The 14,050-nt window shown below is 43.5% G+C and overlaps 1 protein-coding gene across 1 annotated transcript; it reads left to right on the top strand.

Annotated features, from left to right (window-relative positions):
* The first annotated feature begins 1,373 nt into the window (after positions 1–1,373).
* Positions 1,374–13,509, top strand: oaz2b (ornithine decarboxylase antizyme 2b). The gene is given in 6 exon segments (XM_063189163.1): positions 1,374–1,393; positions 5,223–5,295; positions 5,297–5,377; positions 9,287–9,459; positions 10,535–10,620; positions 11,681–13,509. Coding segments are annotated over 6 exon segments (570 nt in total). The 3' UTR covers positions 11,818–13,509.
* The last annotated feature ends 541 nt before the right edge of the window (positions 13,510–14,050 follow it).

The following is a 14,050-nucleotide window of genomic DNA, read 5'->3' as shown; positions in this document are numbered from 1 at the left end:
GTGTGGCATGCAACAGCTGGTGGCACCTGTGATGGCAGATGCTGGTGATGGGGCTGCAGCTACTCAGGGAAGCTGACAAGGGGAGAGGGGCAAAAGGTCAGTAGTCCAGGGCCTGGGGAGGGAGGGTGTTTAGTATTAGATTCCAATTACTTTGTTCCGTGCCCGGCCAAAGCTGTCAGTAGCCGTGAGGGGCTGCTAGTACTTAGGCCTACCAGTCTGTCACTGACAGAGGGCCTCACACAGGTTCGTATATTACCGAGATGGACCACTGGAACCCTGTCCTGCCCTATGCATGGTGCTGACGAGTGGCTCTTCTCACATGCCATTGTTAGCCCGTTAATGGATTTGATCAAGGAGTGGATGACGGATTAGGGATACATTGTTTGATAATGCATTTAATTATTTTCATTTTTTATATGGAGATTTGGCCTATGCATCATGTTATATAATGTCTGTAGACAGACCTGAAATGATATGGTTGTTGTATAAAGAATTGGGGGACTTGTAGCTGTAGTCAAAATATTCTTTTGAGAGTTCATAGGCCTAACTAAAATGTGACGCAGGTCAGTGTTTGAGAAGAAGTGATGTCATTGGGTTTAACTCCCACAGTAGCCTTCTTTATAACGCAGATCTGTTACGCCCTCTGCTGTCCATACAGAGGTACTAGAATATCAACCATTTTTAGACCAGCCCGTTCTACATTGCGCTTAGGACGCAGTTTGAGGTTTCATTTGGGAGCAAAAGCCTAGGCTTTTAGGCTAACATTTTCACATAGGCTACTTGGTGTTCTGAGGTAGCTGAAAACAGCTCGCCTCCTGCCGTGACCGTGTGTGTGTGTGTGTTCAACAGTGCACTCTTGCTAGGCCTATCTTTGTCCCGATTCTTTTCTCTTCTCTTCTTTTTTCTTTTGGGGGAATCTAGATATTTAGTAGAATATATAGAATATGTCATAAGATAGGCTATAAACTGTTTCAGTATAGTCGATTCGACAGTCATAGAAACCAATGTCTAGCCTATGAGAGGACGACGCGAATGACCACTTAGCCTAATTAACGTTTTCGATTTCGCTGCAAACGTCGCCAAATAAGATGGGATAATTCTTGTGCGTGTGGAGTTTTCCCATTCATTCAGTCATGAGCTTAACTGCTTGAGCTCATGAGAAAGTACCAGAGGAGGAGGGACAAAGCGCGGGAGGAGGAGCAAGAGGCTTCCAGTCAAGTGAGCTCGCGCGTGCTGAGCGATGCGAGAGACACTGAGGATGTTGGAGAGGATGCTGCGGCTAGTTTGACTGAACGTGCTCGAACGTTTCCATAAGTGCCCTTTTATACACCTTCAACTTCAACACTCAACTCTTCAACCGCCTTCTTCTAGGCATGCTGGGCGCAGAGGAAAGGCAAGTGTATATTGTTTTTATATAGGCCTATATATATTGATGTAGGTTACTTTGGTCCCCCCCTTAATCTAATAATGATAGAAGTGTACAACTACTGTTCCCAAAATTAGACTGCATTTGTAATATCTTAAGAGTTTTGCTCTGTCTTAACGTAAACCGCAGTTTGATGCTGTATGGACGAGACGTCATTGTGTAGGCCTTTAGGTTAATGCATTGTTTACAGACCTGAGAGAGGAGACATAATGACTCATCGCTTAACAAACAGCTATACACCAAGGCAAAAAGCCTACATTCCTGACACAAATAACGCAGTAATCAGTGACCGAATTTGCCCCGTCATATAAGGGCGCCTCGGTTTTTTTTCTTCTAAATTCAAGGCGTCTGGTCTGTTTGTTTCCTCCTCTCTTTTATGTAAGACTGTCCTGGGGGCAACCGTCCCTGCATCAGCACATATCTTCTCTCTACTCGGTTTCATCCTGTTACACAACGCTGCCTGCTGCTTGCTGCCTCCCAAGAGGGGCATTACACAAGCCGCTCCTATTGCCGAGCCTCCTGCCAACTCTGATAATGGCTCTCGGTTTCTTACTCTTTAGCACCTTGTCTGTACATTCTATTGTGTGTCATTGGTGTAGACAGAGATCAGCTTAAATGGCCTTTCCCCCTGTGTGTGGTCTTCAATAATGGCTTCAATCTGGACTTGTCCCTTACCATCATGTGTTGTGGCTAGCAGGGAGGCAACATTTGATACCATGTGTCTTATCGGCCAATATCTCTAAGGTCCCCTGAAAGGCAAAGATGACATAGCCATGTAATGCACTGTACTGCACTTATACATCACGTGCAGAAGCATGCTTTTTTGCGATACATGATGTAGTGTATTGAAAGAGGTGTGCTGGCCATCTACATTTGAAATACAGTCTCTTCAAAGGTCTTGGTTGGAAGGGACTCTGCCATTCCCCCATCGTTTATACACCAGTGTTTCGTGCAGCTGTGTTTACCACCGGAGATTTTCTGACGTAAGAGAGGACTCAGTTGTGTGCCAGTGACAGAGTGACAGGACAGGACCGAAGAAGAAATATGAAGGGGAGAGTGTCACAGGGCTATTAGTAGGCAGTGGATTAACTCTCAATTTGTGTTTCTGTGCCAGAAACAACCTGAAAGCCTCTTATGTGCTTTTAAAGTGACCTGCATTCCTAGATGTGTGTCCTCCTCATCCATTGCATTCATGCATTTTTCTATGTGCAGTTTGTATGTTATGGAAAGGAAATCAAACCATTTACTTTACAAGCCATGGTGTCAAGCCATCTGGCGCTGCATTTAACAGGTGGTTAACGTGGCTGATGATCTGTATATTCATCAGACTCTGGATCAGCCGGGTCAGGAAATGGGATGGAGGTCAAATCTGGCACAACATTAATTCCTGAAACTAGAACTGGGGATGTACCTATAAATCCAATTGGCATGGCATCCACTGGCATGGACTCTGCTCTGATATAAGATGATGAGTTTAGGTAGTGACATAATCTGGACTCAGATCAGATGACACAACAAATTCTCCCTGACTAACAGTAAAGAGACCTTGGTCATTGAGTCTGTGAAGAATACCATTCCACCAGGTCATGGTATACAAAACATTGCAATCTTAGTAAAGCTGTTTCATCTTTCTTCCAAAGAAGAATTTTGCAGAGCTTTGAATGCATTTCACCTTCCAGCAGAAGAAGGATTTGGGGTGTTGCAATAAACATCTCCAAGCTCCAAAACAAAAGACCAATTGCAACCAAATTACATCTTTCTGACTCGAACCTTAATGTGTTCTTTCTCCCACTGCTGTCCTGGCGGAAATTTTGAAAAGATGTGTTTCAGCTCCAAAATGAAAGTCTATACCATGTGACTAACTTAAGCCTTGATGTGTTATCCAAAGAGTGAAGTTGTATGCAACTGGACTTCTCCCTGTAGCTTCATCAACAGATGTTTATCTCCTCAATTTAAGGTGCACTGTGCAGGAAATGGTAAAAAAAAAAAAAGGTACTGCAACTATGCTGCTCATTGAAACTGGGTTGCCTATTGCCAATCTTTTCATGAAAGTTTACCAAGTAATAAACTAATATTTTCTAGTTTGGCCCAAGAACAGTCATTTTTGCAGCTAAAAATGGCTATTTCTGGAAATTCAAAATGGCGGACCATGGAGAAGATCCCGCTTTTCATGTATGAAAAATGCAATTTTTCCAGTCATAATGAATACTTACAATTTGATGGTGGTGGTAAGTATTCATGAAAAAGGTAACATTAGTGAAAGGGCAGCATGAATTCTGGAAATAAACAACTAAAAATCATCTCACACAGTGTCCCTTTAAATTCATGGACCTAAGTATACTGTATGTTTTCTTTCCCGTCCTGCTGCAGTGGTGTGCTGCTGCCACGTTGGGACCCCCATGCTGCAGACATGAACTTTTAAACACCTCCCAGATCTTTGGGACTCGAACCTTCATGTGCTGTGTGCCCTGTATGTGTCTCCCCTTGCAGCAGTGTTGTCCTGTTATGTTGGGGCCCAATGGGGCACCTAAGTCAAGCCCTCTACTTCCTGGTTCATGGGGCATGGGGAGTCAAAAAATAAGTACTGGGCTTGAAATGAGTGGTTTTTCGACGCAAATCCAAACCTTGGACCTCCACCTATCCACCACAAATCCACCACGACTCGCCTCGTTCACTTCCATTCCATTTTTTGCAACTTATTGCCCCAGGAACCAGGAAGTAGAGGGCGTGACTTAGGTGCCCCATGCTGTGGATATCTCCCACAGTATAGTGCTGTGCTACTGGCCTCAGCCCCCATGCTTCTGAAAAGAGAAAAGGATTTCACTTGGGCCTTAATAATGTCTTGGGTGTCTCTATCTAACATGTCTCTCTCCCCTCTCCTGAGCCTTAATGTCTTGTGTGTCTCTTCCTAACGTGTTGTCTCTCTCCCCTCTCCTGAGCCTTAATGTCTTGTGTGTCTCTTCCTAACGTGTTGTCTCTCTCCCCTCTCCCCTCTCCTGTACAGTGCTGTGCTGCTGGGCTTACTGTGCCATTTTAGGAAATAAGCTCATATTACACCTCCCATTGAGTTAAATGATTGCGTGTCTTCCTAACGTGTTGTCTTGTCTCTCTCCTCCCCTCTCCTCTCGTCTCCTCTCCTCTCTCCTCTCCTCTGCTCTCCTCTCCTTTCCTCTCCTCTCTCCCCTCTACTCTCCTCTCCTCTCCTCTCCTCTCTCGCCTCTCCTCTCTCTCCCCTCTCCTCTCTCCCCTCTCTCCTGTACAGTGCTGTGCAGCTGGGCTTAAAGGGATACTGTGCCATTTTGTGTGTCTCTTCCTAACGTGTTGTCTTGTCTCTCTCCTCTCTCCCCTCTCCCCTCTCCCCCCTCCTGTACAGTGCTGTGCTGCTGGGCTTAAAGGGATACTGTGCCATTTTGCGTGTCTCTTCCTAACGTGTTGTGTCCCGTCTCTCTTCTCCTCTCCTCTCCTCTCCTCTCCTCTACTGTCTCCCCTCTCCTGTACAGTGCTGTGCTGCTGGGCATATGTCTTGCGTGTCTCTTCCTAACATGTTGTCTTGTCTCTCTCCTCTCCTGTCTCCTCTCCTCTCCTCTCCTCTCCTCTCCTCTCCTCTCTCCTCCTCTCCTCTCCTCTCCTCTCTCTCCTCTCCTCTCCTCTCTCCTCTCTCCTCTCTCCTCTCTCCTCTCCTCTCCTCTCTCCTGTACAGTGCTGTGCTGCTGGGCATATGTCTCACGTGTCTCTTCCTAACATGTTGTCTTGTCTCTCTCCTCTCCTGTCTCCTCTCCTCTCCTCTCCCCTACAGTGCAGTGCTGCTGGCCTCGGCCCCCACGCTCAGCTGGAGCAGGCACCAGACTCCAGGGCCTCTGTGGTGCTCCTGATGCCCCTCACCCACAGGTGAAGATCCCGGGTGGGCGAGGGAACGGCAGGGATCACCCTATCAATGTTACCCGCTATAAGGTGGGCCACGCCATAGTGACCGTAGTAGTAGTAGTAGTAGGCTGTCCCCTATCAATGTTACCCGCTATAAGGTGGGCCACGCCATAGTGACCGTAGTAGTAGTAGTAGTAGGCTGTCCCCTATCAATGTTACCCGCTATAAGGTGGGCCACGCCATAGTGACCGTAGTAGTAGTAGTAGTAGGCTGTCCCCTATCAATGTTACCCGCTATAAGGTGGGCCACGCCATAGTGACCGTAGTAGTAGTAGTAGTAGTAGGCTGTCCCCTATCAATGTTACCCGCTATAAGGTGGGCCACGCCATAGTGACCGTAGTAGTAGTAGTAGTAGTAGGCTGTCCCCTATCAATGTTACCCGCTATAAGGTGGGCCACGCCATAGTGACCGTAGTAGTAGTAGTAGTAGGCTGTCCCAGAGTGAGAAATCTTCTTCACATACTACTCTATACCAGCGGTGTAGTCTACTTTTTTTTGAAGTGGGTATACTGTATATTGGAGCATTTTTGAAGTGGGTATACTGTATATTGGAGCATTTTTGAAGTGGGTATACTGTATATACAGTATTTATGCTATTCTAAATAATGGATCAATCAATTTTAAGTGGGTATACTGAAGCCCCTAAAATTTAGAAGTGGGTATACTCCGTATACATGCGTTCTACGCAGACTACACAACTGCTCTATACATACATATCCAACAATAAGGTGAAGGCCTGGAGATCACCATGCCAATGTCACCCACTATAATAGTGGTTCTCAACCTTTTTTTTGAACAAATGACTCTTTGACGTCATTATAAGCCTACCAACATCCCCTTGACCTCATCATAAGCCTGACAATGCCCCCCTTAGTATTGAAAAATAAAATAGACTAATGCCCCCCAATGGTACCTAAGTCCCACCCGCCTAAGTCAGTTGCATCCTTCTCTTAAAGGGGTATGCCACTATTTTGGGGCTTAATACAGTTAAAATCGTTGGCCAGGGTTTATATAGGTGGTAAAGTGTCTTATTTTTCATGTAAGCCGTTGTCTTGTTTTAAGACAAGTTATAAGAGGGAGCATGTCGCTAAGCTAGTGAAAGTCAATGGATCCGTGTAGCATGTAGCAATGCTACACGGATCCATTGACTCACACTAGTTTAGCGACATACTCCCTCTTTTAACTTGTCTTAAAGCAAGACCACCTTTAACATGAAAAATAAGACACTTTACCACCTATATAAACCCTGGCCAACAATTGTAACTGTATTAAGCCCCAAAATAGTGGCATACCCCTTTAACTCAGAATTAAATGTGTCATGTAAGCTAGGCCATATTTATGATGTCATATGTATTCATACTTCTTTGTTCACAATGGAGATGTGCCTGCTGTCCTGCATTATCTTCTGTGTTTATAAAAACACATTCCGGTAACACTTTCTATGAAGCCCATATCTATAGCGCATTATGAGTGCATTTATAACAAATTATAATGCGCATCATAATTAGTCATAGTGCATCATGACCGTTATAATGCATTATAAGCCCCTTCACTGCCTGTAGTTTATAACCATTCATGAGCACTCAAAACATCCTACGATTTATAATGCATTATAAGCTAGATTTATAGTTATTCATGACTGTCGATATACTCCATCATGAAGCGTCATGAGTGTAGTCATAATGCACTATAATTATGATGCGCATTATAATTTGTTATGAATGTGCTCATAATGCGCTATAGATATGGGCTTCATAGAAAGTGTTACCCACATTCCTCCCATCGGTATACGAAACACAGTTGACTTCACAAATTAGTTAATCTACTTTGGATGTTTTGTCTGGTCTTTGGAACAATTAGGAAAAACACCTCAATGATGTACTGTAGTAGGGTTGCAGACAGCATATCTTAAGTCTTCAATTGCTGGTGTTGGATTCTCCAGACTGAGAATACTTGTTGAGAACTGGAGCTGGACAAAAGAGCCGGGCAATAGGGCAATTCAGATAGCTGCGTATACTCTTGTCAGTGCGGTCAGCTGCCGTGCATTAGCAAGGGTTAGCGTAACTCAGCCGGGCCGATGGGACAGCTTGTGCAGGGCCTGTTAATGGTGGGAAGCAAATTCTGGATTTTTGGCCATTTGGCATAGCGGGCATTTCCCGGTGGGCCCCGCACCCTCGTGGGCCCCTATTTTCAGAAATGTAATAAAAAAAAAATGTAAAGGGGTGGGGGGGGGGTGTTATCATTCCTGAAAATATGGGCCCACGAGGATGCGGGGGCCATCGGTGAGTCAGTTCTGCACTGCTAATGATTAGGGGTGCCGAAAGTGCCCGGGCCCTATTTCTCCCCCAGTCCAGCCCTGGTGAGAAGCCTCTGCTGGGTTGTTTACCTTGAGCTGGAATGAAAACAAAATGGGTCACTGTGTCAGAACTGGCAACCCTCTTATAACAAACTGACCTATTCCCGTGGGAATGACCGTTTCTCAGCAGTTTCTAACCAGACACACACACACACGCCCAGTTTCCCTTCTTATGAGACGTTGGATTTCTTTGGAAATAACTGGGGATTTGGTGCTGAACTCATACTTAAGCCTCAGTGCAAACCAGTTGCGCTCTTTGAGAACAGGCCATCTGGTTTCCATAACGTTAAACATGTGAAGATCACATGGATACTGGCAGATTCAGATACAACTGGAAATACACATAGAAGACTGGTATTGTAAATGATAAGAAAGAATTTGGGAATATATAGTATCTATGACAGACGCAAATACACTTAGCTGGGAAAGATTATAAGGCCGTGGGAAAGGTCAAATCTGTATTCAGTAGGGTCAAAGACGTCCAAAAAGGAATTGTCATTCAGTGTAACGGATACCTTCTGCTGACTGTAACTGTAAAAACATGACTCTTTTTATTTAATTTTTTTCCAGTGAATTCATGAAAGCCTCGGCTGTCATCCATTCACTTGAAGCAATTTAAAAATCTTGGGAAAGGTCAAATCTGTATGCAGTACATCTCTGTCAAGTCTGTCTGAAAAAGATATACCACTGATGCACCATGCACTGATCTGAGTAAAGTAAGAAAAAAAAGGCTCATCGCACAGATAATAAAAATGTGTACATAGTTTCTTCTACTGTATGTTAAGGTCACATCCTAATCCTACACTGCTACAGATGGACATTGGCCTTTGGCTTCGTTTCGAAACCTTCCTTGTTTTCCAGGCTTAACATATGTATATATAGAGGAATAGAACATGTCAAGAAAGGATATTCAATATACAGAAAATTGAGTAGAGTAGAATATAATAGAGTAGAGTAGAGTAGAATAGAATAGAATAGAATAGAGTAGAGTAGAATAGATTAGAATAGAATAGAATAGAATAGAATAGAATAGAATAGAATAGAATAGAATAGAATAGAATAGAATAGAATAGAATAGATTAGAATAGAATAGAATAGAATAGAATAGAATAGAATAGAATAGAATGGAATAGAATGGAATGCCCTGTATTGTTTCTATTCAATGAGACTGTAAGCAACTCACTACATGCAGACATTTGAGGGATATGCAACACAGTGGGATGTTCAGACTGTAGTGGAAATGTAGGGTCCAAGTGTCCCTATTTCAAAATGCTAGGTTCCAAAATAATAGAGTAGAGTAGAGTAGAGTAGAGTAGAGTAGAGTAGAGTAGAGTAGAGTAGAGTAGAGTAGAGTAGAGTAGAGTAGAGTAACTTTATTAATCCCCAGGGGGAAATTCAGGTATCCAGTAGCTTACATAAATACACAAATAAACAAATGCCCACATGGACATTTCAAGACACAAATAACACAGGAATAGTCAGGGAGGGGAAAATAAAAAAAAATAGTGAAGATAAAGAAAAAGAAAGACAAAAAATGTGGTGAAAGCTCATGTTGTCCCATCTTTTCCACCGCTGTTGCTAGGATGCCAAGCTGACGGTGACGCAGGTGACATGTGCCAGCGGCTCGTCCTGTGTCCTGCTCTTCGAGTACCGGCTGTCGGAGCAGGCAAGCTGGCGATGGGAGACCGTCCTGTCCTCCGGCAATCTCTTCCTGGGCATCTCAGAGGGGGCCCTCCCGGACGGCAGTAAAGAGGGGTATGTAGTACGTGTGTGTGTGTGTGTGTGTGTGTGTGTGTGTGTGTGTGTGTGTGTGTGTGTGTGTGTGTGTGTGTGTGTGTGTGTGTGTGTGTGTGTGTGTGTGTGTGTGTTGGCCATCCGACACCATGGATACATGCACACATGGACACGGACATACACATATACACACTCACAAAGTATCTCAGTCTCTCTCTCTCTCTCTCTCTCTCTCTCAACACACACGCACACGCACACGCACACGCACACGCACACGCACACACACACACACACACACACACACACACACACACACACACACACACACACACACACACACACACACACACACAGCAGCCGCAGCAGTAGCCCCAGATCTCCTTGTCCTCTCCTTGGTTACATAACTGTGCTGCGCTGCGCTCCCTAATCCACCGTCTGAATCACGCCACTGCACGGAATCACACTGTCACCATAACAACAGGTCCTTGTGTCTTCATCAAACAGCCGGCTTAGTCATGCATCTTTATAATGTGGCAGTGGCACACACGTGTGCCAGGGGAATGGCCATACAGGGACACACAGTCTCTGGCTCTTTCATGTTGTATATCAGGAAGGATTGTAAAGCATATTCATGTAATCAAAGAAAAGGGGGGCGCACCTTGCATACATTTTTTCTTCTTTATTTTTGTGCACAGACACGTTTCGGCGTGTGCCTTCCTCAGTGTGCAACGAAACGCGTCTGTGCACAAAAATAAAGAAGAAAAAATTGATGCAAGGTGCCCCCCCCTTTTCTTTGATTCTAAGTATTCATTTGGGACAGCACCCTTAAAAGTTCGGCCTGCTACCTACCTGATTTAAAGCATATTCATGTATCTTAAGCTGCATTTTTAATTTTTATTTTATTAGTAGTTTTTTTTTCTGCAAGTACTACATTGAAGGATGACTGAGTATGATGATGTGCTATATAAATAATTTGTTTGATTTGATTTATGTTCCCTACACTACATGTCTTGATTTTGCCTTTCCCAAAGTACTTGGTCTTAGTAATAGATAGTAACATGCTTGTGTTTTTTTGTGTGTGTGTGTTTTTTTGCAGTCTATCCAGTCTGTTGGAGTTTGCCGAAGACAAGCTGAATGTCGGCCACGTGTTCGTGTGGTTTCATAAAAACAGGGAGGACTTGAGTAAGTGCTTTCATGCTGCTGTTGTAGTAATACATGTATTTTTTATAAGGAGATTTGATGGTTAGTAGTTCATACTTGCATTTGCAACTACTCAACGATTACGCCTATTTGGAATAGCCTCCTGGGGTTTTGAGGCAGTATACTGTGACGAGTGTTTTCATTTTACAAAAAGAGCAACCCTGTAAAACTATTTTTCGGGTTGTTTTTATTCTATTTCCTTTTGAGGCTCTTTTAAGTCCAGAACGTGGACACTTGTATTTTTCTACTTTTTGTTTCCTTAAACAAATAAAATTCAAATCTACTTTTGCTATCAGATAAGATCCTAGTTCTGTCGTGTGCATTTCTTCACGGTCACAGTTAACTTGTAAATATCTATGTCCCAGTGCAGACTTCAGAGGTGTTTGCACATGGCCTCTATTGTCTTAATAATTGTAGCCTACTTTCCCGACGCCACATTTCTTTATGATCTACTGTATGTACTGTACATACAGAGCAGGAATCGCACCAACTCCTTCAACTTAAAGTTTCACTGTGCAGCAAATTGTCAAAAAAGGTACTGCAACTATAGCCTGGCGAGAAGCCAGACTTTAATACTTCTTTCCATTCGTCTGACTCGTCAGGCTACTGCAACTATGCTGCTTATTGAAACTGGGCTGCCTATTGCCAAATTTGATCTTTTCATGAAAGTTTACTAAGTAATAAACTAATATTTTCTAGTATGGCCCAAATACAGTCATTTTTGCAGCCAAAAATTTGTGTTTCTGGAAATTCAAAATGACGGACCATGGAGAAGATCCCCCTTTTCATGTATGAAAAGTGCAATTTTCCCAGTCATAATGAATACTTTGATGGTGGTGGTAAATATTCATGAAAAAGGTAACATTAGTGAATGGGCAGCATGAATTCTGGAAATAATCAACTAAAAATCTTACACAGTGCACCTTTAAACACAACCCTACTGTATTCAACAAATCTACTCTCATCTAACTCTAATTTGTGATGATGGCATGGTTGAATGACGACCAGTTTGTTTTCTCCATCTTCCCTCCTCCTCCTCTAGTGTTCCTGACCAGGTCATTTTACTACATGGGCTTTGAGACGGTGAAACCGGGCCATCCACTGCTGCCGCCGTCTCAGCCTGACGTCCTCTTCATGGTCTACCACATGGAGCCCAGTGGCCACTGTGGAGAAGAGTGATGGCTGATGGGAAACAGGAAGCAGGAAACAGGCCTGGGATGGGCTGCTCATCTGGCATAATGTACAGTGCATTTTCCTTGGTGGGCCCACAGTCCCAAAGGGCTGCCTGATACTGCTGTTTATGGTTTTGTTTCTTTGTATGTTCTTAAGGCTTTTTTCCGCTGGTGGTTTTCTGGTAGGCCTACGTACAGCTCGACATAGTGTGACTCGGATGCCACTTTTTGCTTTTTGATTGGGCAAGACACAGCTCAATTGTAGAGCAAAAAGTGGCGGCCGAGTAGCGCTGTGTGGAGCTGTAGGCCTACCAGAAAACTGGCAGTGGAAAAGAGTCTTTTAGGGACTGACCCCCAGTTTAGACGGAGCGGCCCATTGGCCCATCATCTGCAACATACGGTAGATAGTGGACTGAATCAAACAGGAAGTAGTACGAACATGGGTCGTACTGTACTGTATGTGTGTGAACCAGTTTAAGCCAAAAATACCTGGCTGGTTTTTACACTAGAGTCCAGCCCTAATGGGAACCACTGTGGTGGAGAGCGATGTTGAGACCAGCAGGTTATCGTACATACAGTACACAATGCAGCTCTCCCAATTAGACTTCCTTCCTACACTCTCTACATGCATCAAGTTAATGTCATTAGGTCTTTATCAGAGTTAGGGTTCCACTTACGTATGGTTGCACCTCACCTCACCAAAGTCTTTAGTGACCTAATGGTCTACGTGATGGCAGGGCAGCCATTGACGAAAGACTTACCGTAAGTCAGTCATCCTATTAGTCATGCGTGTCTGTGTTTGTTTGTTGGCGTTCTATCTGTAGGCCTACTCCCCTGCTATTCTTTTTATTCCCTCAGCATATCTGGTTTAACAGGGTCACTTGGTGCTAATGATGACGAGAAGTTATTATTCTCTGTCAAAAGCATCTATAAAACGCTTACTGTGTATGTCTATGATTCCTGTTATTGTGTTGGTAACTTTCCACTGTCGTGTAAAAAGTCTGTTCCATGCCATGGGGATACGGAAGAGATGACGCTTGGTGGTGGTGACATGTCAGTTCACAGGTGACATGTCATAACAGTTCACTGAAATGCATACGGCGAAGGATTGACTGTACAAGATGGAGGGCAAAAAGTAGCACTTTATTATTACAGATGTCTTTATTTTCATTCAAAGCATTCTACTTTTTTTGTGTGTTATTTTACTTTCACTGCCTCTATAGAGAACGCCTGTTTCTCAGCACTTTAGTATGTGTTGCAATGTAATGTCCTGCTTGAGCAATTGACCAATGTATCATTTAAACTTCACCTGTTTAGGGACCTGCATGCCTGCACTTTTCTTAAGGTCAGTTAACTCAAGTGAACGATCTACTTCAATCATGGACAGACGATAGTCAAATGCCACATTTTTTCCATCCATTCGCCAAACCTGAGGATTCTAAGTAAAACATCTCTTCAGCCAGATAAAAAGAGATTGGTAGGAGCTAAAAGGTTACATCATATGTTGTTTCATCTGCTTGAACCAGCTGATTGGAAACACACGGTACAGATTTTGTGGCTTCCAAATCCAGGCTGCACCTTACTATGTTACTGTATGATAGGTGGTGTACAGTTTTTCTTGCACATGTAAGAATGATAATCACTGTAAACAACAAAGTCATGTCTTATTCCAGTTGTATAATAAACAGTAATCTTATCTGACTTCTTTATGAGGCGCACTTGTTTTCATTTTTGTTAAATGGGATTCACATACTGTACACACATTCACACACACACACTTGGTACCGCGATCCCAAAGGAGGTAATCAGGATAACGAGTGCTGTTCTATTATTATCGTGATGCAACACCTCTGGGACTCACAGTGGAAAAACACCATTAAGGAATCATAACAGCCTCGAAGCTCTGCACAGCTCTACGGCTTAAGCCTGGCCTGTTACACTGCAAACTGAGTAATAAACGAACACCATAGCTTCATTCTCAGATATTTGCAATGTGTTACATTAAATTACAATAGACTGCATTGAATATCCATCTGGCTCAAGTAAGTTCAGAACTTTTTATATGATATGAAGAATATAGTTATAGACCATCAAAGAGAACAGCATACAAATCAGTGTGGTTGCCTTGTGCTCCTGACTCAACCACACATGCTGGTATGTGTGAGCAACAAGCCAATCACAGCTATATTTTGGCGTGAGCATAGTGGCATGGTGTGAATTCTAATATGCGGACTCCAGTC

This window comes from Engraulis encrasicolus, chromosome 22, assembly GCF_034702125.1.
Source record: "Engraulis encrasicolus isolate BLACKSEA-1 chromosome 22, IST_EnEncr_1.0, whole genome shotgun sequence".
NCBI classification, from domain to species: domain Eukaryota; kingdom Metazoa; phylum Chordata; class Actinopteri; order Clupeiformes; family Engraulidae; genus Engraulis; species Engraulis encrasicolus.
Note: the sequence above shows the minus strand (reverse complement) of the source record. Positions and strands in the feature narration are given on the sequence as shown.